The sequence below is a fragment of the Protopterus annectens genome, chromosome 9.part0 (genome assembly GCF_019279795.1).
Source record: "Protopterus annectens isolate FY-2018-M chromosome 9.part0, PAN1.0, whole genome shotgun sequence".
NCBI classification, from domain to species: domain Eukaryota; kingdom Metazoa; phylum Chordata; order Ceratodontiformes; family Protopteridae; genus Protopterus; species Protopterus annectens.
In genome coordinates, this window is record NC_056743.1 from 1,959,694,491 (window position 1) to 1,959,719,670 (window position 25,180).

A 25,180-nucleotide genomic window follows, 5' to 3' on the forward strand; every position below is an offset into this window, starting at 1 on the left:
AAGAAATTCCTTTTAAAGATGTCATTTGGCATTTTTAAAACTTAAGAATCTTATGATCAAAATAACAAATAACAACATAAGTAATGTTACATCTCCTCCTTTAGGTGTACCTTTAAATATAGCTGTATTTATTTAATCTCTTATGGGATTTTGTATAGGATTCAATTTTGTTTGTAGTGACAATGAGTGTACAAAATATATTGTGGATGTCAAAACTATATACATATAACAATGAACAAGTGAAAATAATGTAAGGATTAAACCTTGCATCCAGCCTGGAGTTAAAAACTCCAACTTAGAGTAATATTTACCATTCAAGTTAACCCCCTACCCTAAGCAGCAGTACCTCAGCTACCACCTTATCAATTCAATACTGGTTATATTTAACTTAAATTAACAGCTTTCAATTCAATTATCTAGCAAGACAAGACTACACATTTGATAAAAACAGCATCATATAAACTAAAATAAACTTTTTTTTTTAAAAACTATTCATATTACTATATACATCTATGTAATATAATACACTTGTATTCAAATAGCATTCAAATAAACTTGATATTAGGAATCGAGGAGAGAGAGAAATAAAAGACGTGAAAGAGGGAGAGAGAGAGAGTGAAAGAAAGAGAGAGAGAGAGAAAAAAAAAAGAAAAAAAAAAAAGGAAGGCATATTTACATATTAATTTATTCAAAGTATGTAAAAATAAGTTCTAACATTCATTTAAATCAAAAACTTTGGCTAATATGGTTCAGACATTACATATATTAAGATGCATCTATTTTCTGTCATGTAAATGCAGTCAACAGCTTCCAAAAAAAAAAACCCTTGAATTGCTTGTATATGAGCATTTTACTCATACTCATTATTGTCAATAGAATAAAATATTATATTTATAGAAATTGTTATAAATCATACTGCATAGTTATGCAAATTCTCAGAAACACTTGCATTATTGTAAAAAAAAAACATCTGTATTTTGAATGTCTATACTACTGCTTTAAAATATATCACATGACAGTTTCTTCCAGAATAGAGTTATAAAGTTATTTATGCTTGTCAATCAGATTAATTAAATGAGTTATAGTAATGTATATGTTTGGAACATAAGTTTTCAACACAGATTAGTATGCTGCAGTCAAGTAGATTTTCAAAAACACTTGAATAAATGTTTCATTTTCTATGCCTTCTAAAATAAGACATTTACTTACTACAAGAAACTGCATCATTTAAAATCATTATAACTGACATATTTTATTAATTATAACATAGATATTTAAGTAATTATATAAAATAACTCACATTTAAATGTCAAAGAGTTCATTTTCCTTCACATAGTCGCATTTGCATCAGTTCTACTTCCTGATAGAGTGTTCTTCCTGAATCTGTGATGTGTCAGTGTGATATCTGGGTCAAAGGTCAGATTGACTGCTTTCAGCTTCTCTGTGAGAATTCTGAGAGTTGAAGCTTTTGAAACAGCTCAAGGACACTGTTCATGAGGTAGCCCACATCCCAGATTGTCTCCCTTAACATTTTGGCGGGAAACTTGTTAAAAACTAGTGACAAACATTCATTTAGCAGTGTAAATGCATCTAAACATGACAAAACCTTCGCAATGTATTTTACAGGTTATTACAGCCTCTATGTAAGTGAAATTAAGCCCAAAGTTATTAATAAGTAATAAAACTCAATATTTTTGTCCCAACTCAATTTTTATGCAAATCTTATTATTTACTGTGTCTATATGATCAAAAGCATTTCTATATATTAATATGAGAAAAAAAATAGAGAAAGAGTAAAGAAAAGAAAAAGAGAGTAGAAAATAAAAGTGTAAAGCAGAAATAAAAAAAATGTAAGAGAAATCTATAAGAAGTATATACAATGGAATATTACTTACTGTTTATATTAATAGAGTTAAAATAAAACATATTATTTACTATTATTTAGTTCTAATTATTATTAGTTAAAGCATGACAGATTATTTACAAACAAGCATAAGCAGTATAATCAAGAAAGTATAATTAGGAATAGCATTTGAAGAACATATAAACTTTTTACAAGGAATAAATATGTTATTATTCCATTTATCATATTTTCATTACTCTTCTCTCCCTGCCCTCCCCCACCCTTTACCCACTACATAATCTAAATAGAATGTCATTGTTTAAACAAAGAAAAGAAGAAAAGGAGAAAAAAAAAAAAAGTATCAAATTACTGACCTTACTTCTCTTTTTCAGAAAGAGAAACAAATTGAATAATAGCTTGTTATTAGTTCCTCAGATATTTTGACTGGTTATGAAACAAAACATTTCTTTGCACACAGAGAATAACTTTGATTAAATCTTTTTCAGGACATTTGTGGCTTTCTGGAAATGCAGGAACTATATTTAAAAAGATTAATAATGAAGTAAAATGATGAGAGAAAAAAAAAAAAAACATAGAACAAATCTTTTGTTCTTTAGTCTCTTCTTCTTCTCTGAAGTCTTCCACGAAGTTTCAGTTGCCAGTCTCTTTAATGAAGGACTAGCCCATTCCATTTCCTCTATTTTATCCAAAATCTTATTATTTCTGATAATCAGTAAAGCAGAGTCTAAGTCATCAAAAATTTTAGGACCATCAGGAAGGAAGATTTTTAGCTTGGCAGGAAACAGAAGGTATGTTTTAAACTGTGCTATTTTAAGCTCCCTTATTAGTGGCATAAAAACTTTTCTTTTAGCTATTACCAAGGAAGAATAGTCATTGTGAAAACGCACAGTTGTCTCATTAATCTTAACAGGAGCTTTAGCCCAAGCAGATTTAAGAACCATCTATTTATCAAAAGATGATAGAAATCTAACTATAACTGATCTAGGATAGTTTTTGTTAGAGTTAGTATTAGCTATAGATCTATGTGCTCTTTCGATACCAAGAGAGAATGCTTCTGGTAAGTCTAAAGTTTTAGGGAGCCATGTTGTTAAAAAGAAGTAATATTGTTACCTTCAATATTTTCTGGCAGTCCAAAAATCCTGATGTTATTGCCTAGATCTATTTTCCAAGTCATCCAGCTTTGTTTGTAAATGTGTATTTTGTTTCAGCAGAAACTCAATGTTGATTTCCTCTTCTTGGATTCTATTTTCCATGTCATTCACAGTTTCTTCTATGCCTGTCATCTGGATCTTCTGTTGTTGCAGGTCTATATGTAACAAGTCTATTTGTTTTGTAGTTTTTTCTATGAAGGTATCAATTTTAGTATCCATTTTATCCATCTTAGCAGTAAGTTGCTGGATTATAGTTATCAGAGACTGAAGTTCTTTCTTGATGCTGGAGTCTTGAGAATTTGTCTTACTGGAACTCATTTCAGACTGATAAACTGACAAGGAAAATTTCCAATGTGATTTCTGACAGGAATATTGTTAAAATTTCCTTTCTTTTTAGATATAGTTCAAGAACTATATAAAACAAACATATTTAGAAAGAAAATTACTTCAAAAATTAATTTTTTAAGTAATTAATTCTTGTCAGTGTAATGAAATTGGTGGAGCTGAAGAAATCTGCTGCTATCCTGTCTAAGCTACCGCTTTCTGATGGCCATGACTTGTGTCTACTGTCTGAATGTCTCCCACCTTACTGTGGATCGCCTGTGTGGGATTTGTAAAAATTTTTCGACCAGGACTCTTAAAGAGAGGAAGAATAAATTAATAATGAAAGGTTTTCTCAAGTCTCCTTTCTCTGAGGCTATTTCTGGGTCAGAGGGCTCACCCCCTCCTGTTAAACCCCGTAAGAGGCGTTCTTTCTCTTCCTCATTGAGGTCGCTCCCTTTTTCTCCTTCTGGAGATCGTAGGGAGTCGACTCATAAGAAGGTGAAATTGATTACTACTTCAAAGCTGCCACCTGTGACTCTGTAGGCTCCAGTCTTGGCGCCGCCCCAAATGATTCTGGCTCCAGCCATGTCTTCCTTACTGACACTGGCACCGGAGTTCCTGTTGCAGACAAGTATGGCTCCAATAGTTCTGTCGCAGCCCTTACCGGCACCATCCATGCAGGTACTGTCCCCTTCGGCACCGTTGGTACAATCCCCTTCGACTCCGAGTATGACGTTTCTGCACTCCACGGCGCAGACATTTTCGGCACTGACATGTTCTTCGGTGCATTCCTTTTCAGCACCATCCTTATTAACAGTGCAGACACTTTCCTCTATGGCCCCTTACCGATCGGGGCAGACTTTTGCCTTCACGGTGCAGACACCTTCAACTTCTGTAGCACTGACTTTGTCAGCGCAGACTACTTCCACACCCTTTTCTTCTGTGCAGACGTCCTCGGTTCTGGGCTGTGCACCTCTTGAATTAGCAAGGACCAAGTATTCTCCTTCCTTGGATCCATTCACTGGTAATCAATATAGTCCTTTTCTAGAAAGGCCAGAATCACCATCAGCTTTCCTCTATGAGGTCAACCAAGAGCCTCTGTGAGCAAGATGTGTTGCGGCTTGTTGACTAGTTGCTTGTGGCCAGAGGTCTCTCTCACCTGTCGAAGTCCACGTTCCCTCCTTCAGGTGAATGTATATCTCCTCAAACTCCAACGTATACGCTTCCTTCGACTTCTACCCAAGTTTCAAAGCCTATTACTCTGACAGCAGCTTCCCTTCCTCCGACTCCAATAGTGGATCTCACTTTGGAACCGGAGTCATCCTTGTGGCCCTCAGTGCACTGGGCATCGGGCTCTTCTCAGGCTAGTGGCTGTGCTGTAAGGGAGAGCATTCCTGGTTCCACGCTGATTTTTTTCTATGGCACCCTTCAGGGATCCTCTGTCTCTCACGATCCTCTTGAGACTCCTGGTCTGGGGGTTGGCTCGGGGCAGGATGTGACCCCAGTTCCGAGGTTGTCGTGCTTAGTTCTGGGCTCCCATCCCTCCTTGGGTGGGCCGGCCTTCCAGGCCATGGAGAGGGTGTTTGGCTCTGCTGGCAAACCCCAGTCCTCTCCCCCCTCTGTGCCGCAACTGTCACAAACCACAACCACCGGGCACAAGGGCCTCACCTCAGGTTTCTCCTCCTCAGGAGACCCCCTCTTTGCAGTCTTCCCCAGAACCTCCCACTAAGGAAGTACCCTGTAAAGCGCCCTGCAAGAGGAAGCACATGGACTCCACTGAGGAGTCATCGACTGAAGATACGGATTTTGATGATGGGGAAGGGTCCTTACGGTCATCCTTTGGTGACATCCTCGAGATCCTTAGACAGAGGGGTGACTGGTAGTCCTCTAATCCTTCCTCTGTGGAATCCGTATTTCAGCAGGCTTTTTGTGCTCGGCCCCCTACCTCCTGGGTTACCCCACCGGCCGATGAGCTCGTCTGGTGGGAATGGAAGGCTCCAGACATCCTGGAAGTGATACCAAGAAGACCGGATAAAACATTATCGCCCCCAGCTGAGCACCCACATTGGTCACAAGGTCTTCCAGTAGATGCTATGGTGGTGGCGACTGCAACTAAGAAAGATTTGGCAGAAGAAATCCAAACTGTCCATCTGCCCAACAAGGAGTCCCGGGCGATAGACAAAGTAAGGTCTTTGAATTATTTGTCACACTTTACGAAGCTTCAGAGGGATCTTATCAACCAGCTCAGTGAAACCTTGGCAGGAACTATTTCTGACAAAGGTCCATGACATCATGGCTTCTCAGCCCCCCTAGAGTCCATTTCCAACTCTTCCATCTGTCTTATTTCTCATGCAATGGAAGGAGCGGCTAGAATGGCAGGCGTGGGTATAGTCACCAGACGACATGCCTGGATGCACCTTTGCGACTTTTCAGACTCCTTTAAGGCTTCCTTCATGAATGCCCCTATCGAGGCCGCTTCTTTATTTGGCCCTAAAGTGAAAGATACACTGGCAAGGTGAGAACAAGATGGCAAGACCCTGTCTGCCTTTTGTGTCAGACATTCCACTCCTCAACGATTCTACTCCAGAAATCAGAGGACCGTGAAGATGTGCCACAGGAAATCACAGGGCTCTTCCCGGGACGCACTTGCTGAGTTCTTTCGTAGAGGCAGAGGGGGAAACTTCAATGGAAGATGCCCCTTTCAGGGCAGAGGAGGTCTGCAAAACTGGGGTTCCAGAGATTCCTTCTCTGGCAAACCCTATCAGTGCTCCTGAAGCGTTGCCCGACTGCTCACCTCTGGAAGTGGTCGGGGGTCATTTTTCCTTGTACCCCGCTGCCTGGCAAAATATAACCACCAACGCTTGGGTACAAAGGATAATATCCAGAGGCTATCGCATTCCCTTCCATCTTTGTCCAATCTCATCCAGAGTATTACTCGACGTTCCACCCAGTCAAAGGGAAGCAGCAGCACGCAAAATCCAAAAGCTACTAAAAAAAAAGTCATTCAGATGGTCACCCCAGACCAGATAGGATCCGGTTTTTACTCGAGGTACTTTTTAGTGCCAAAAAAGACAGGGGACTGGAGACCAATTCTGGATCTCAACACACTGAACAAATTTGTAAATATAGAGAAATTCCGGATGGTCACGGTTCAGTCTATCCTTCCTGTTCTGGAAGAAGACGATTGGATATGCTCTGTATATCTTCAAGATGCGTATTACCACATAAAAATGGGCAAATGCTCAAGAAGATACCTCCGCTTCTGCATAGGGAGCCAGTCACTACCAATTTAGAGATGTTATGTGATCCTATCTCGCCTACATTCTGTACTGATGGGTTCGGAGCCGAGACTCGGCACGCTATACTATAGAGCGAAGTCTCTTATTGGCTGAGCTATTCTATATCCCAGGATGCACCACCACTAATTCCCCAGATCTCGTTTGCTGCTTTACAAGCTAAGACGTGGTCTCCGACTTGGCTGAGCTAAGTGTTTCTTTTCTAAGATTTTTCTGTCAGGAAATTTCTTAAATTTGACCCAAAAGCTGTTTTAACAGCTATCGTTGTGGTTTGAGTGATTTTTTTGTGATTTTTTTGTGGTAATTTTGTCTTCAGGGAAAGGTTTCCGTTTAAGTTAGAGGGGCCTTCCCCTCGCGCGTGAGTGAGTCTTTTGTGTCAGTTGTGGTGCCTTTTTGGTCCTTTTAGTTGGTCAAGTACCCGTTTTTAGTTAGAGGGTTCTTGAATCTGCTGTTTTTTGAGTTTTCTATTAGTGTAGTAATAGAGTTGGGCATTGCCTTATTCTTTCCTTCTACATTAGTGTGTAGTGACTGTGTACAATTATGTCTAAAGAACATAGACCATCGGGGTTTAAGAAATATACCCGTTGCAGTTACAAGATGTCCATTACCGACGATCACTCCTTATGCGTGTATTGTTTAGGCCCCAAACACCTTCAGGAGTCTTGTAGCGTTTGTCACGCTTTTTCCTCTCGGGTCCTCCAAGAGAGGAAGAATAAATTGATTTTAAAAGGGATTATCAAACCTAGTTTTGAGGAGGCTTTATCTTCCTCCTCTTCTCCCTCTAAGAAAAAGAAATCGTCAGCTCCGACCAGCCCGTCAGAACCGACCTCTAAGAAATCTCGGCAGGCTTCTCCATCGGCTCCACGGACTTCGGAGCCGAGGGCGGAACGGTCTGCCTCGATGCCTCCAGCCTCGACTCCTCTGGCTTCGGAGCCGACGGCTGGAGCTTCGAGAGGCGGGTCACCTTCATCGGCTCTGCTGATTTCGGAGCCGATGAGAGTTGCCCTCTCAGACTCTTCCCCTTCGGCGCCGAAGACCTCTTCGGCACCGAGGGAAATTACAATGGAGTCTCCTTCGGCTCTGATTTTGATCGAGACAATTCGGAGCCGGTCCCCCAGTCCTTCGGAGCCAGTGGAGAAGTCTACTCGGACCCGTTCGATCTCCTCCCGGTCTTCCAAGATGTCGGATTTGGACATTGACAGGGTGCTCCAAAGGCTGTTTCAGTCTCCAGTCTTCCAAAAGTTAGTTTTGGCTCCAGCCCAGTCGGCTTCGGAGCCGATGGTCCACCCTTTAGCCTTCGTTCCTCCTCCAACAGCCTCGGCACCGTTGGAGTCGGTGCTGGTGGAGCCGATGGAGGTTTCCGGGTCGGCTCCGACCCTTACTCCTACCCCGGCCTTCGGGTCAGAGTTCGGTACACGGACCTCTTCGGTCGGCCCCGGGGGTGACGCTTCGGGACCGATGTTTTCGGTTCCGAGACTCTCTCTTGGTGTGTCGGCTGCGGGAGTGCCGTCTGCTGTTATGGCTTTGGGGGTCGGACCTTCCCAGGATTCTGGGGGTCCGGCCTTTAGAGCCATGAGGAGTGCTTTGGCCAAATCTTCTTTGGCTACCGCCACCGTCTCCCCGGCACCTTCCCTAGGCACGGAGACTGGTTCCTTTGTAGTCCCCCTGTCTCTAGACAGTGGAGCCCTGGGGCCTGAGGTCACCCCCATTGGGGGTCCCCCTCTTCCTGGAGGTCCCTCTGAAGAGTCTTCGGAGGAGCCCCCAAGAAAAAAACAGTGCAAGAGGAAGCACGTCGACTCCCCTGATGAGTCTCTCACCTCGGACACCGATCTTGATGATGCGGAAGGGTCCCCCCAAGTCGTCCTCGGATGATGTCTCCTTTGCGGACATCTTGGAAGTCCTCAAACAACGAGGCGGCTGGCAGACCAAACCCCCTTCCTCTGACGAGTCGGTGTTCCTCAAGGCCTTCGGGGCTCAGCCCTCCGCCTCCTGGGTGTCTCCGCCCTTCGATGAGCTCCTAGATTTGATCTCTCGAAGGGCGTGGAAACATCCAGACTCTGTGGAACCGGTGCCTGCTCGCCCTAACAAATTTTTGTCAGCACCCCCGGAAAAGGAATTTCTCACCAAGGGTGTGGCTGTAGATGCTCTGGTGGTGGCATCTGCTACCCAGCAAGATGTGGCAGAGGCTTCGACGTCCATCCATCCTCCTAATAAGGAGTCTAGGAGCATGGACCGGTACGGGAAGCGCACCCTTACTTCAGCAGCCTTTACCTTAAGGTCTCTGAATTACCTGACGCACTTCACTAGACTTCAGAGGGATCTGATCAAGGAACTCTCAGATACCCTCTCTGGTAACCTACCTGAGCAGTTGGCCCAGACGGTTAGCTCTCAGTTGGCTACTCTATCGTCGATATTGAACTCGTCCATGAGGCTCATTTCGTATGCAGCCGATGGGGCGAGTAGAGCGGCGGGTACGGGTGTTGCTCTACGGAGACAAGCCTGGCTCCGCCTGTGTCATTTTGCGGAGGCCTTTAAGTCTTCCTTTGCCGACGCTCCCTTTGATGGGTCCTCTTTGTTTGGACCCAAGGTAAAGTACACCTTGACCCGCTGTGAACAAGAGGGTAAGACTTTGACTGCCGTAGGGGCATGGTTTTCCTCTCCCTTTCGGCCTTATCCCAAGGCTAAAAGAGGAGGGAAAATGTGGTTCCGTAAATCTCAGAAGACTTACCCCTCACAGCAGGACGATCCCCCTTCTAGAGGCAGAGGAGGGGGAAATTTTTCAGGAAGACGCCGTCCCAGAGGCGGCAGAGGCCCCCGCAACACTGGAGACCGCGAGTCCTTTCGTGGCTCTTCAACCTTTCAGCATCCCTGAAGGATTGCCCGACTGCGCAGCTCCGGAGCCAGTCGGGGGTCATTTTTCGAGGCACCTAAAGGCCTGGGAGAGTATTACTCGGGACCGATGGGTGCTCCGAATCATCGCCGGAGGTTACGTCATCCCCTTTTCGCACCCCCCCCCGCCATCCAGGAAAATCCCGGACCCGCCACCCAGTCAACGGGATATTGCAGCCATCGAAATTTCAAAGCTGCTTTAAAAAGGAGTCATCCAACCGGTCCCCGTAGACCAGACCGGATTAGGGACTTACTCAAAATTCTTTTTGGTGCCAAAAAAGACCGGGGACTTGAGGCCCATTTTGGATCTCAGCAACCTAAATCGATCAGTCAAGAAGTCCAAGTTCCGGATGGTCACCTTACAATCCATTCTCCCGCTACTGAAGAAAGGTGTTTGGATATGCTCCATAGATCTCAAGGACGCCTATTATCACAGTCTGGTAGATCAGGCGTCCAGGAGACATTTGCGCTTCAGCCTGGGAGACAGTCATTTCCAGTTCTGCGCACTGCCCTTTGGTCTCACCACAGCCCCCAGGGTGTTCGCCAAATGTTTGGCGGTGGTGACTGCTCACCTGAGGAGTCTAGGATTCCAGGTGTTTCCGTATCTAGACGACTGGCTCCTAACTGCCACCTCCAGGCATCTACTATTACAGAACCTAGCAGCCACTATATCTCTAGGCACCTCCCTAGGAATCACCTTCAATTGGGCAAAGTTTGTGTTGCTGCCATCTCAGCGCATACGGTTTATCGGGGTAGAGATAGACTTAAAGCAAATGCTGGTCTATCTTCCTACAGAGAGAATAGAAACATTACAATCTCAAGTCCGAGCATTGCTCCTCAAACGCCGAGCCCCAGCAAGGATGGTCCTACAACTGTTGGGTTCCATGTCGGCTACCGTTCTCCTGGTCCCCTTAGCAAGATTGCACATGAGGATTCTCCAGTGGCTCCTGTCGGTCCAGTGGTCGTATCAGGATCTTCCTCAGTCACCACATTATAATCACGGAGACGTGCAAACAGGACCTCCGTTGGTGGCTTCTCTCCTCCACCCTGGATCAGGGGCGACCCTTCGTTCCTCCTCCTCCAGTGGCCACTTTGACTACGGACGCCTCCCAGACGGGGTGGGGGGGACATTACCTGGGCAGGTCAGTCCAAGGGAAGTGGCACCCCGATGAGAGTTCCCTACACATCAACATACTGGAAATGAGGGCGTTGCTTCTATCGCTTCAAGCACTACACAGCTACCTCCCCCAGGGTATGATTGCCGTTCAGTCCGACAACATGTCAGTAGTCTGGTACCTGAACAAGCAGGGAGGGACCAGGTCCTACCCCCTTTGCAGAGAGGCCATGGCAGTATGGAATTGGGCTGTTGCAACCAACCATTTCTTGATAGCAACACACATTCAGGGGAGATCCAATGTGATAGCCGACAGACTGAGCAGAACCATTCTCTCCCCGCACGAGTGGTCTCTGAACGACAGAGTAGCATCTCAGATCTTCAGAAGATGGGGAACTCCTTGTTGCGACCTCTTTGCAACTCCCCTCAACACGAAATGTCTACAGTTCTTCTCTCTCACCCCGGTTCCGGGGGGGTTTCCCAAGGACGCCCTAGTCCAAACTTGGCCCACTGGCCTACTGTACGCCTTTCCACCGGTTCCCCTTCTTCCCAGGGTGATCCAGAAAGCAATTCACTTGCAGTGCAAGATGATTTTAGTTGCCCCATATTGGCCTCGTCAAGTCTGGCTGCCATTTCTTCGGAAATACGCACTGGACGGTCCATGGTTCCTGGACCAGGTTCCAGATCTCTTGATCCACCAGTTGGGACAGCTTCACCAGTCCCTTCACTCACTGAGGTTAACAGCTTGGCTCCTCCACTTCCGACTATAGTCAGGAACCAGGTTTTGGACTCAGAAGTCATACATATCTTGTCCTCGGCCCACAAGAATTCGACTAAGAAGATGTATAATAGTAAATGGAAGAGATTCGCCACTTGGGCCCAACTCCGGGGATTAGATCCCATTACTGCCCCGGTGGCTGAAGTTTTGAAATTTTTAGCTTCCTTATTCAATCAAGGTTCTTCGGTCTCTACCATTAAGGTTCAATTAGCAGCTATTTCTAATTTTCATGAAAGTATAGACCCACCTTTGATGAGCAATAAGTTGTGTAAAGCCTTCATGAAAGGTGCTGGGCTGCTACGTCCTCCAATTTCTCATCCTGCTCCACCGTGGGATCTTAAGTTCGTATTAGGTGCTTTGACCTCGTCCCCCTTCGAACCGGCAGCAACCTCTGACTTGAAATTTCTTTCCTGGAAGACTGCCTTTTTGGTGGCAATTACATCAGCCAGAAGAGTTTCGGAACTTCAAGCCCTATGTGTCAAACCGCCGTACCTGGTTTTTCACAAGGATAGAGTATCCCTTAGGCCTAATCCATCATTTGTTCCCAAAGTTTGTTCTAGTTTTTGTCTTCAACAGTCTTTGGAACTTCCAGTTTTCTTCCCCAACTACTCAGACAGAGCAGAATATATCTTCCACTCATTGGATGTTCACAGACAATTGTGTTTCTACTTAGATAGGACGCACCAAACACGGAAAACAGATCAGTTGTTTGTGTCCTTTTCAGACAATAAATTGGGCAAAGCCGTCACGAAGGTCACTATTGCCAAGTGGATCAGAGACTGTATCAGTCATATTTATTTTCTTTCTAATAGAGAGCTTACAACCACTGTGAAAGCTCATTCTACAAGGGCTATGGCTACTTCAACAGCCTTTCATTCCAAGCTTGCCATTAGTGACATTTGTGCTGCGGCTACCTGGTCCTCTCCTCACACCTTTATTTCTCATTACAAATTAGATGTGGCATCTCGGGGGCGAGCTTCCTTCGGTTCCACAGTTCTCAGGAGTGTTTTCCAGTGAGCCACCCAGGAATCAGGTGCTAGGGACGCTGTCCCATCAGTACAGAATGTAGGTGAGATAGGATCACATAACATCTTTTAGTTATGTACTTACCATAACTTTAGATGTTTGGGATCCATCTCGCCTACATTCCTAATAACCCACCCTCCTTCCCCCTGCCTTGGAGATCAGAAGAGACCGGACGGTTCGAGTTCGACCATTTCATCTTGAAACATCTGGCAATGTTATATCAGCAGTACAGGTGTGTGTGCATGTGTGCGGACAAACAAGATCTGGGGAATTAGTGGTGGTGCATCCTGGGATATAGAATAGCTCAGCCAATAAGAGACTTCGCTCTATAGTATAGCGTGCCGAGTCGGAGCCGAGGATCGGCTCCGAACCCATCAGTACAGAATGTAGGCGAGATGGATCCCAAACATCTAAAGTTATGGTAAGTACATAACTAAAAGTTCTGCCCTTCGGTCTCTCTACAGCCCCCAGAGTGTTCACCTAATGCATGGCAGTGGTTATTGCTCACTTGCGACTTCAAGGATTCCAGGCATTTCCATATCTAGATGGCTGTCTCCTCACCGCCCCCACCAAGTTTCTACTGGAAGAAGCCCTGCACTACACTCTCTTCACAGCACAAAGCTTCGGAGTCACTGTAAAATGGGAGAAATCCAACACGACCCCAGCTCAGTCCTTGGAATTTATAGGGGTACTGTTAGACACGGGAAATTGCGCAGCATCACTTCCAGACCACAGGCTTCAAAGAATAAGGCAACAGGATCAACCGCTGCTCTGTCGCCACAAATCTAGCGCTCGATCTATACTCCCAAATCTTGGGGTCAATGGCAGCCTTGATCACCATTGTTCCTCTAGCTAGAGTCCACATGAAGCTCCTTCAGTGGCTGCTTCTCACTCAGTGGTGCCCTCTACATCATCTTTTATCTTTTCAGATAAGTGTAACTTAGAGATGCAAGCAAGATTTACTCTGGTGGACATCTCATAATTCCCAACAATGGTCTTGCCTCTTCAGCCCCCATCAACCGATAAACACGATGACCACGGATGCCTCCCTGATGGGGTGGGGCTATGTCAGGGAAACTCAGTCCAAGGCACCTGGTTGGAGACAGAGGCCCTTTTGCATATCAATGTCCTGGAACTGAGGGCGGTGCTACTAGCGTTGCAAGCATTTCATTCCATCCTTCCATTGGGGACTATTGCGATCCATTCAGACAACATGTCAGTGGTCTGGTACATCAGCAAACAAGGTGGCACCAGATCTTACCCATTATGCCAGGAGGCCTTGAGAATATGGCAATGGGCGATAGCTTCTAACCGCTTTCTAATTGCAACACACATTCCCAGGAGCTCCAACATGATAGTGGACAAACTGAGCAGGTACATTTTGCAACCTCACGAGTGGTCCCTCAATCCTATGATAGCAGCAAGAATCTTTAACCGCTGGGGCTAGTCTTGCTGTGACCTATTTGCCTCCCCAACCAACTACAAGTTCTGCAATTATTTTGCCCTGATCCTCCCTTGGGGACTGAGAGACTTTTCTAGTCCACACTTGGCCCTCGGGTCTACTTTATGCTTATCCCCCTCTTCCCCTCATCTCCCAATTTCTGAAGAAAGCATGACAGTTGAAGAGCAAAGTGATCCTTATTGCTCCATATTGGCCTGGACAAGTCTGGTTTCCCTTCCTCTGGCCTCACCTGCTAGATCAACCGTGGATCTTCAATCCATCCCCAATGTTGATGTCCCATCCGCAGGGTCTGACTTACCCAATCTAACAACCCTGAAACTGACTACTTAGTTTCTCCACTTCCAATGATTGCCAGGCAAGAAAACCTCTCATTCCCTGTACACAGTATTCTTACTGCATCTCATAAATTGTCCACCAGACTAATCTAGCTTAATAAGTGGAAAAGGTTCTCTCTATGGGTAGCGAATAAGCAATTAGACCCCTTGTCAGCCCCAGTTTTGGTGGTTTTGGATTACTTATCACATCTTTTCCCCTCTGGGGTGCCTGCCTCTACTATTCGTGTGCATTTAGCTGCCATCTCAGACTTCCACATTGGTTTTCAGGATTCTTCACTTATGTCACATAGACTGTGTAAAACTTTCGTGAAGGGTGCTATCCATCTAAAATCTCCCTTTAGAGAACCGGTACAACCTTGAGATTTGGCATTGGTTCTCAAGCTCTAACTGCTCCCCCCATGAACCTGCATCTTCATGTGATGTGAAATCTGTGTCTTGGAAAACTTTGTTTCTGATTGCAATTACATCAGCCAGATGCCTTTCAGAACTTCAAGCCTTATGTATTAAACCTCCCAGTCTTATCTTCCATAAGGATAGGGTATCACTGAGAACTAATTCTTACTTTTTACCAAAAGTGGTGTCAGAGCGATCTGTCATCCAGTCTGCTGATCTCCCAGTGTTCTTTCCTAACCACTCTAACAAGGGAGAATATTGCCTGCACTCCTTGAATGTTCATAAACAATAAACAATTACGTTTTTATCTAGACAGAACAAAATCTACCCGTAAATCAGACCAACTGTTTCTGTCCTTTTCTGGATCTAGACAGTGTCATCCTGTCTCAAAAGTTACATTGGCTTCATGGTTGAGATATTGTATTACCTTTATCTACAACAGAAACAACATCACTTTGCCTCACAGAGTGAAAGAACATTCTACAAGATTTATGGCAACTTCAGCAGCTTTCCATGCTAAGGCTTCCCTCAGTGATATTTGCTCAGCTGCGACTTGGGCCAAACCTCATACCTTTATTCTTCATTACAAATTGGACTTGGTCTCCAGAGGTAAGGCTTCCTTTTGCTCCATGGTGCTCTGGAATGTCCTTCCATGAGGGACACCCAGGGGTACAGGTATCTGGGGACTCTGTCCCATCAGTAAGGAATGAACGAAGATTAACAACATCAGGTAAAGAAGTTATGTCTTACCATAACATTCCATCTGTGTTGTTGATCTTCGTTCAGTCATTACTTCCCACCCTCTGTCCCCCCCATCCAGAGGTTCCTGGTTGATCTCATATACTTCTTTATTGTAGGTCTATTATGACCAGATGTAGCCTTTACCTTCATCTATCAACTTGCAAACTCGATCTGAGGTAACAGGGAGAAGAGCATTCTGGGTAGGACCTTGGCTCGAGAGTTTTTGGCTGACGCAAGCTTGATATTTGGCCGGCTCAGTTCCAAGAACGGAACCGAAACCCATCAGTAATGACTGAACGAAGATCAACAACACAGATGGAACGTTGTGGTAAGACGTAACTTCTTTTTTTAAATTTGTAGCATAAAGATTCTGCCTCATTTAGAAAACATTTCCTTATCTGTCAAATTGCTCACTCTTAACTGCCCCTTTACAATATTATGTTTAGTAAATGTAGGATGCATACTGTTGTATTTCAAATAAGCGATACTTTGCACTTCTTTCTTGTATATTTTAGTTTTTAGTATATAACAATGTTTAAAAACCTCAACATCTAAAAACTGTAACCTATGAGAATCAATATTAAAAATTAACTTAAAAAAGATCACAGAGTTGACATGTCAAAAAAAAAATTAACAGTCCATCTCACATGTCCATACCAAAAAATAAATAAAAATCACTAAAACGTCCATAGGAAACTATATGTTCATAAAACTCACTTTTTGTAATACATTCTTTCTCCCATCCTGTTTAATGACATTGCGTAGCTAGGAGCCATAGCTGCACCCATAGCTACGCCATTTACTTGTTGAAATAGAGCCTTATTGAATTCAAAGAAATTCTTAGATAAAATAATGTCCAACATTACCATAATTAAGGCTACTAAATCAGTAGAATAAAACTTAGAATTTAACTTTCTATTGTCATGTATTCAATGCGTATATCATTAGGAATCACTCTATACAAAGATTGAACATCCATTTTTACAAGATAATCGGTATCTAAAATATTCAATTTTTTAATTGCTTCTGCAAAAGTAAAAGTATCTCTAATAAAAGATTCACTTTTCACCACCACTCTCTGCAAGTACTTGTCCACAAAAACGGCCATAGCTTCAGTTTTACTTCCTTCACTAGTCACTATTGGCCTAAAAGGTGGACTGTCCAAAGATTTGTGGACCTTTGGTAAACCAAACAGTTTACTCATTTTCAGATTAGTTTTGGGTAAAACACTAGCATGTTCTCTAAATGGCCATTCATTGCGCACAAATCCTCGAATGATCATATTTGGCCAACATAAAGAAAACTGCATGAAGCACATACTTCTTGGTAACATACGGATAAGGAAATCTGCCCTTTCCCCACTGTAGTGTGATCTCAGACTTGGTATGTATAATTAGCGGGGGGTGTGGAGGGCAGTTCAGACCCCTTATTATTCAGACCCTAAGTGCTGTGAAGCAAGAGAACTAACTAGTAACTGCTGCTCCAGTCCAATGTGCTGTGGTTAGGAAATAAAAGTTCCTATTTCAAACTGATTTGTTATCCATATGAAATAAGGCAGTATATAGTGGTAGAGAAGCTGAAGTTATATTGCATGTAGTGAATATGCATATTGTGCAGTCGACATAATGTAGCTGCATGGTAGATGCAACAACAGTGGAGTATTTAAGGTGCAGAATAGTCACAGGTGATGCACAGGAAAGGAATTGGTGCTGTGAGAGGGTTTATATTTTAACTAGTAGTAGGAATATGTTACAGTGCTGCTTCTATGTACTTCATGAAACTGGTACAAAAATGCATGCTGACTTTTTGTTTGTTTTTTCAAAATAAAGGGGAAACTGCTGCGCACAATCCTTTTTGGTGTAAAAAGAGTTACGGCCAATAACCTTGAGACATTCATCTTCATCCTTTTTCTGTTGGTTTTTGCAGTTGCTGCTGCAACCTATGTCTGGCTGGAAGGTGAGTTGTAGAGTCTTTGTAGTACGATTTTTTTTTCTCTTCCAGGGAATATACTAGACTGATGTGTCATGATTGTTTTCTAGGGACAAAAGATGTGAGCAGGAACCGGTACAAGTTGTTCCTGGAATGCGCTCTCATCCTGACCTCTGTGGTTCCACCAGAGCTGCCAATTGAACTCTCTCTTGCTGTCAATACCTCACTTATTGCACTGGCTAAACTCTGTAAGTATTCACAAAAAATGTTCCTGATTTTACCTCCTCGTTTGCCTTTTGAGCTACTGCATGCTTTGTTACTCTGAAGTCTCGGTTTCTGTAGAAATGCATTGCTGGTGGTGCTGCACTTTAGTGTGCATGTAGTTTTGCTTGTTTTACAGCATCCTTCTGGTTTAGTTTTCATCAAAGTGGAAAACAGTAGGCAAGACTTTACCTGCTTTTTGGGCTTTTCCAAACTTTTTTTTTTTTTTTGAGATCCTTAATATCTTTATAGATGAGTTGGCATAATCATGGCAGCAGTACTGCTGTTTGTTCAAAATGTCAGGATATATTCATTAGTTTAATATTTTGTTAAACCATGAAGAAAACTGAGCTGGCCCACTCACAAAAATTCATCGAAAATCTGCCCAAGTCCCAGGGTTCGTATCTGGGCCCAGTAATACAAAAGGTTAACTGGGAAGTGTTGGATTGATTTGTCAGCTGAGTGATGTTCATCGTGTTTCACTGTTGCAGTCATTACACTTGGGTTATCCTGCTGGCAGGCTGCTCACAGTCGGCCTGAATTCCCAAGTGTAGGTCCGGCGTCGGTTGCTGTCGCCTCCTCCCTGACGTCAGTGCGCCAGGGGTATAAAAGATGCAGCCGATGCCATTTTCTTCAGTCTGTCTTGCCGTGCGGTGCCCGAAGCAAAAGCAGTTCGCAAGTGCCGGTCGGCCAACTCCTGAGATTTTCGTGTTCGAATTTCAGATCCGAAGTCTTCATTAAAAGCTAAGTACCCTGTTGGGGAAACTTTTTTTCTTGCTCCAGACCGATGTCAGAAAAAGTTAATAATTGTATTTCTTGTGGGAAGCGAATACCTTATAAGGACTTTCATTCCTACTGTATTCCTTGCCTAGGCCCTGACCACGATGTTGCCAATTATCGGTTCTGTGCTAGATTTAACCAACGCACTATTAAGCGTCGGTACGATTTTGCATTTCACTATTTTGGCAGAAAATTTAATTACACAATGTCGTCGGATAGCCATCCGACTACTGCAATTCATAAGAACTGCAAAGAAAAAGAAAAGGACAAGCATCCGAAGTCCAATACTGACGACGAGGCTTCTTCTAAGCCAGTCGCCGGTTTGCCGGTTCTCAGTGAGGCGCTTTCGCAGCCCCTGACTCCCACTACTTTAGAGCCACAGGCCGCTACTGACTCCCACGTGGAGTCGACTAGGCCGCTGGAAACTCAAGGTATTGGAACCTTGGAAACTATTCCCTCAGATGGGTCCGGAGCCGCTGAGCAGGCATCGGCTTCTGAGGGTGTTTTCAGGCCAACACAATTATATGTAAAGACGACTTCAGCTTCAAAGGCAAAGATTAAAGCACCTTTAGACAACGAAACAAGTACAACAGCCCCATGGACAGGCCTCCATGCCTAAAAAACAGATGCTCAAAATGGCCGAAGACCTAATTACTTTGATCAGGGGTACCCATCCCCCTCCTGCTAAAAGGCGTAGGCAAGAGACAGAATATGAATCTTCAGATCAGGTTTCCATTTCATCTGATTCCTCTTCTGATCAGGAATACTCTCTTCCTCCCTATGAGGATTCTGATGCTGAAGAATCTATCCCTTCAGCCTCTCCTCCTGAGGATTATTCTTTTGGGGAAACTCTGCATACCATGAGGGAGCATTTCCACTGGGAGAGCCAAGATTATTCTGAATTTAAGAAAAGGCTCAGAGACTTCCTTTTACTACCTCAGCATAGACCCCTAGCTGTTCCACCTGTGTTAGACATTGTAGATGATGTTTTTTCAGAGTCCAGTCTGACTCCTGACTCCTTGCCTCCAGCTCCTGTTAAGCCAGACAGATACTACAGGGTTCCTGATTCACATATATTTCTTTTTAAAAACCCTGCTGCAGACCTAGAAACTATCTCTCAGGGTCCCAAAGGGGTCAAGGCTTCCACTGCAAAAAACCCTACCCCCTCTGACAGAGATTCTAGGGCACTGGACAGATGGGGAAAAAAGATTTACACTTCTGCTACCTTGGCTATAAGGGCTTTAAATTGTCAGTGTCATATGCTTAAATATCAGCAGTATATTATGTCACTGCTTAAACAGAAAATGTTGATAAATTCTGAATGTGCAGAAAACAAAGAAATGCAGGATTTATTGCATGCATCTGAACAAATTGGAAAGCATACTTTGCAATGTGATTTTGATTTTCTGGAGGCCTCCTGCAGGGCCGCTGTTACGGGTTCTGTCATCAGGAGGCATGCTTGGTTAAAGGAACAGAATCTGCCTGATCATGTTAAAGCAAAATTATTAGATGCTCCATTACAGCATGATACCTTGTTTGGTGTTAAAGCAGAGGAGGTGTTGAAGAAAATGGAGGACAAAGCAAAATCTATGCAAACAGTCAAGGCTTTCTTACAGGTACAGCCTCCAAGATTTAGCAGACACAGGCCTACAAAGAATTGGTCCTTTCCAGGGTCAGACAGGCCACAAAGGGGCAGATACAGGCGCCCTAGAGGCAGATCCCAGCCCCAAGGCACATACAGGTCTAAACAATGGGGTGCTTCTACCTCCAAAAGCGGAGAAGACAAATCACAGCCATACAGGAAGCAGTCCCAGTGACTTCCCCCTGTCTGCGCCAAGCACTTTTCTTCTGGCAGCACCTTTAGGGGGGAAAACTAGCACTTTTTCATCAAAATGGGCACATAATAACCCAGGACAAATGAGTCTTGAACATAGTGTCACAAGGCTACAAGTATCACTTTCATACCCTGCCAAGGGTACACGGTTTGCCAGACCTGCCAAAAAAATCAATGGGCAGAGGCACAAAAGCAAGTTTCATCCCTCATGGACATGAGGGCCATTCAGCAAGTACCAGAACAAGAGCAGGGACAAGGATTTTACTCAAGGCTGTTCTTGGTGCCTAGAAAGGACAAAGCCTGGAGACCAATACTGGACCTATCTATTCTAAACACATATCTGGATATTCCAAAATTCAAAATGTTAACTCTGCAGCAGCTTCTGCCCATGCTGGGCAAGAAGACTTGGCTTGTGACTTTAGACCTAAAATAGGCATACCTGCATGTCCCAATCAGACAATTATGCAGAAGATACCTCAGATTCATAGCTGGCTCAATGTACTACCAATTCTCTGCACTGCCCTTTGGCGTATCTACTGCGCTCAGGGTCTTCACAAAATGCCTGGCTCCATTAATTGCATTCTGCAGACAAAGAGGAATACAAAAATATCCTTACTTGGACCACTGTCTCATTCAAGCAGAGAACAAGGACATTCTACTACAGCATCTGGCGTTTGTAAAAAGATTACTAGCATGCCTAGGATACATGGTAAACGAAAAGAAATCAAAACTAGTAACCTCTCAAGAGATAATATTCCTGGGTGCAATCTTAAATACAACTGACCAGATGGCTTATCTCATGCCAGACAAACAAAGGCTACTGACTACTTATTTCAAACTGTTGGCAACAAAGGCCCGGTTATCTGCAAGAAGAATTCTGCAGGCTTTGGGCTTCATGGCATCATGCATTCTGCTAATTCCATATGCAAGACTGCATATGAGGAAACTTCAATGGTATCTAAAAAGTGTTTGGACTCAACATTGCCACAGCCTGGAAACAATAATTACCCTCATTCCCTGCCTGCAACAAAAGTATCGATGGTGGGCAAAGGCCTGTCACCACAACAAGGGACAGCCATTCACTTTACCCACAGCCAGACAGACATTAACAGATGCATCAGATTATGCCTGGGGGGCCCACATGGCAGGAAGATGTATTCAGGACACATGGTCCGCAAGCCAAATGCACCTACATATCAGTCAAAAAGAGATGCTAGCTGTTCAGAATGCCCTGACAGCCTTCAAGGACCAACTTCATCTGGACAACTACTGATAAAGACGGACAATACCACAGTCATGTGATACATAAACAAGCAGGGAGGCACTCATTCCTATCCCCTTTTCAGACTAGCCGTGACTTTGTGGGACACAGCATTGACTTACCAAGTACATCTGCAGGCACAATTCCTGCCCGGAAAGATAAATACTCTGGCAGATGAATTAAGCAGAAACCTCATAGATCCCCACGAGTGGAAATTTGATGCGCAAATCTTCAGCATGATAACAAGGAAATGGGGATGCCCGGACATAGATCTATTTGCCTCCCCTCACAACTGCCAACTGCAGAGATTCTGCACAAGGACTTATCACAAGCAAGCTGGAAAAACTTAACAATATATGCCTTTCCTCCACTGCTCCTCCTCCCCGAGGTACTCCTAAAGGTCAGACAAGAGAAGCCAAAAATGATACTGATTACACCAGATTGGCCCCGCCAGCACTGGTACCCAATCCTAAGGAAACCTGTCTCAATGCCCAGCCTGGGCATTACCTCAAATTCCTCACTTACTGTCCCAACAAAACAATCAGATCCTGCACAGCCAACTCAAGACCTTAAATCTGGCAGCATGGTGGATAACGTAGTCATTCAAAACACCCCTCTGTCTAAAGCGGTGATGGATGTTATTTTGTAGGCTAGGAGGCCTAGCACCAGAAAATCTTATGTTGAAAAATGGAAGAGATTCTGTGCTTGGAACCAGGCACAAGGACTTGACACGATTGTACCAAATATTCCTCAGATTTTGCAATACTTAACTGAGATGCTGGAAAAAGGCCTATCCTTTTCATCAATTAAGATTTATACCTCTGCCATTTCAGCTCATTACAATACAGAGCCACCTTTTGTTTCTCATCCTTTACTAAGGCAGTACCTCAGAGGAGCCAAAAATGTAAGGCCTCCAGGGAGATCACCAGTACCTGCATGGGACCTCAATTATGTCTTGGAAAAACTCACCCTGCCTCCTTTTGAGCCAGCCGCTACAGGTGATATGAAATTTGTATCTTGGAAAACAGCTTTGCTCCTAGCAATAACCTCTGCAAGATGAGTCTCAGAGCTACAGGCACTCATGGCTATGGAACATTTTATCATTTTCCATCCAGATAGGGTTTCTCTGAGGAAAAACCCGACATTTATGCCTAAGGTAGTGTCCAATGTGGCCCTTAACCAAACTATTCACTTACCTACCTTTTATCCAAACCCACAGAATAAGGGTGAGAGACTTCTGCATTCTTTGGACATACACAGACAGCTGCGCTTCTACTTGGACAGAACCAAAGCTTTCAGAAAGACTGAGCAATTACTAGTGGCATATGCTGCAGGATCACAAGGAAAGGCTATCTCAAAGCAGACTATTTCAAAGTGGATAGGTCACTGCATTCATTTCTGCTATTCACAACATGGCAAATCAGTGCCTAAGGCCATTAGGCCACATTCAACCAGAGCAGCAGCCACTTCAGCAGCCTTCCTCAGATGAGTACCAACCAAAGACATTTTAGAGGCTGCAACCTGGAGTTCAGTGCACACTTTTACAAAGCACTATCACTTACCACTCTACTCTAAATCCAGGGCAGGCTTTGCCACTGCAGTTCTGCAGGGCCTCATAGCCACTCCTAATCCTATTTAGCTCCAGCCTCTCAACCTTAGCTTTGGGATTCAACCCAATTGTAATGACTGCAACAGTGAAACACGATGAACATAGTACAATTGTGTACCTACCATAAATGTAGATGTTCGAGTGTATTCACTGTTGCAGTCCAGGTTACCCACCATCCCCCTTATCTTTGCTGGAACTTATTTGTACTTCTCTATTCTATACAACATATGTGGTGTATTTGCTTGTAGAGGAAGGAATAATTTACTTTGGTGCATGCATGCTTTATTGACATATTTTTAGCCTACCCTTTTGGGGGCACCTGACATCTGGGGCAAGAAAAACTGAAGAAAATTGCGTCGGCTGCATCTTTTATACCCCTGGCGTACTGATGTCAGGGAGGAGGCGACAGCAACCAACGCCGGACCTAGACTTTGGAATTCAGGCCGACTGCGGGTAGCCTGCCAGCAGGATAACCCAATTATAATGACTGCAACAGTGAATACACTCGAACATCTACATTTATGGTAGGTACACAACTGTACTTTCTTCACTCCTGTGAAGTGGCTGTGAGGCTGCCCATTGAACTCTTATCCTGTAGTGGAAATTGGAGGGAGGATGCTATATCAATTAGCCATCATTGTTTGTGTGTGCCACACATATAGTATGAAGCCTTGCACAACCACCATGATGTCATTGCATACAAGTAGATGCCATGCAGCCAGCAGTGGAAGAGGGGCAGATGAAAACCCAGATTGAAGGCCTTTGTCCAAGGGATTATGAATCAGTAGCAATGAGTCCCAACTGAGGCACAAGAGTGCAAGAGTTTGAATGGGTTTCCCTACCATTTGTACTGCGTTTGTAGAATGAATGCTGTTTGGTAAGGGTCAAGGTCTCCATTAGTGACATGGTAGTGCTGATTGGTGTATGTCTTTTAGTGTGACTTAAAATAGCCTTTTGAAAATGGAGACAGTTGTGTCCACTGGGTGCAGGAGAGGAGTATTGCATTTTCTAGATTTTTCTTTTCTTTCCTATGTTCATAGGTAGGTACTAGGCTATCGGCCCAAGGGCCTACGTAAGCCTAGCCAACAAGTTCCCCTGGCTTACACCACCCAAGAAAGTTATTTTCCTGTACCACTGTCGAGCAGAGACACAGAAGTGATCCCCGGGGCATATTTCCTATTTCTCATCCACTCATCAAGATTTTTCTTGAAGAGTGCTAATGAAGATAGTTTCATAGGTTTGTTACCAGCTCTAATTATGTTTGAAAAGTAAATTCATTACATTGTGATACTTAACGCATCTCAGTTTGCATTTCCTTTATTACTGCTGGTGCTCTGCAAGTTAGAAGCATCCTTTAGTGCCCTAGAAGGGTGATCAAAGCTAGGCATTACCTCCTTCCTCCTTATTGGAGCAGATTTATGTACCTGCTTACTTATTGATTTGCAAGGAAGTACAGCATTCTAGCACAGGTGTTTTGATTTAACAGCCTTGTTAATATAAGGGAAAAAAAGTAGTTTAGAACAAAGCAGTTTGTTATTTTAAGTTTATTATATGTTAATGTTTCAGTAAGATGATGAAAACTTAATGGTCAAATAAAACCTTTTATTTCATTGCCAGTAAGCCTATGTGGGGGCTTCCTGTAACAATTTTTTCGAGCAGTGGTGAAGGAGAAGTTCCTGGAAGCTACTGCATAAATATGGTGATGAGCTGCCACAGAAGCCTTTTACTACTGTACCCAGGAAGGAAAGACAGGTGGTTAGAAGTGAATTGACTGTGCAAGGTGGCTTAGAGAAGTGGACATACTGAATAAGAGAAATAATAGGGAGATGATATTCGACTTGTGAAAGTAGTATTCCTTTCAAGTTGCCTGGTCTGAATTTCTATCCTTCATGGTTCGAATACAGAGGTGTGGAGTAGGCAAATGTGATGTGAGCTACAGTTTCAAATAAATTGCATTTGTTTTCCAGATTACAAGCTTTGATCCAGCAGAACTGAAGACATTTTTGCAGTAAGATAGTTTAGATTTCTTAGACTGCTGTGAGTGCCTGGTAAAAATCTCTTTGGGGAACAAAAGAAATCCAGTTTGGACAGGGTCAGGACTGAAGCTTAACTCGAGCAGCTTTTCTGGTGCTT

The 25,180-nt window shown here is 43.9% G+C and overlaps 1 protein-coding gene across 1 annotated transcript in view; it reads left to right on the forward strand.

Annotated features, from left to right (window-relative positions):
* ATP13A1 (ATPase 13A1) overlaps positions 1-25,180 on the forward strand; it is a 1,617,817-nt gene that overhangs the window by 487,332 nt on the left and 1,105,305 nt on the right. Inside the window, exons 10-11 of the mRNA XM_044084778.1 lie at positions 17,203-17,329; positions 17,413-17,550. Coding sequence (XP_043940713.1) covers positions 17,203-17,329; positions 17,413-17,550 — 265 coding nt within the window. The remainder of the gene's footprint in view (positions 1-17,202; positions 17,330-17,412; positions 17,551-25,180) is intronic.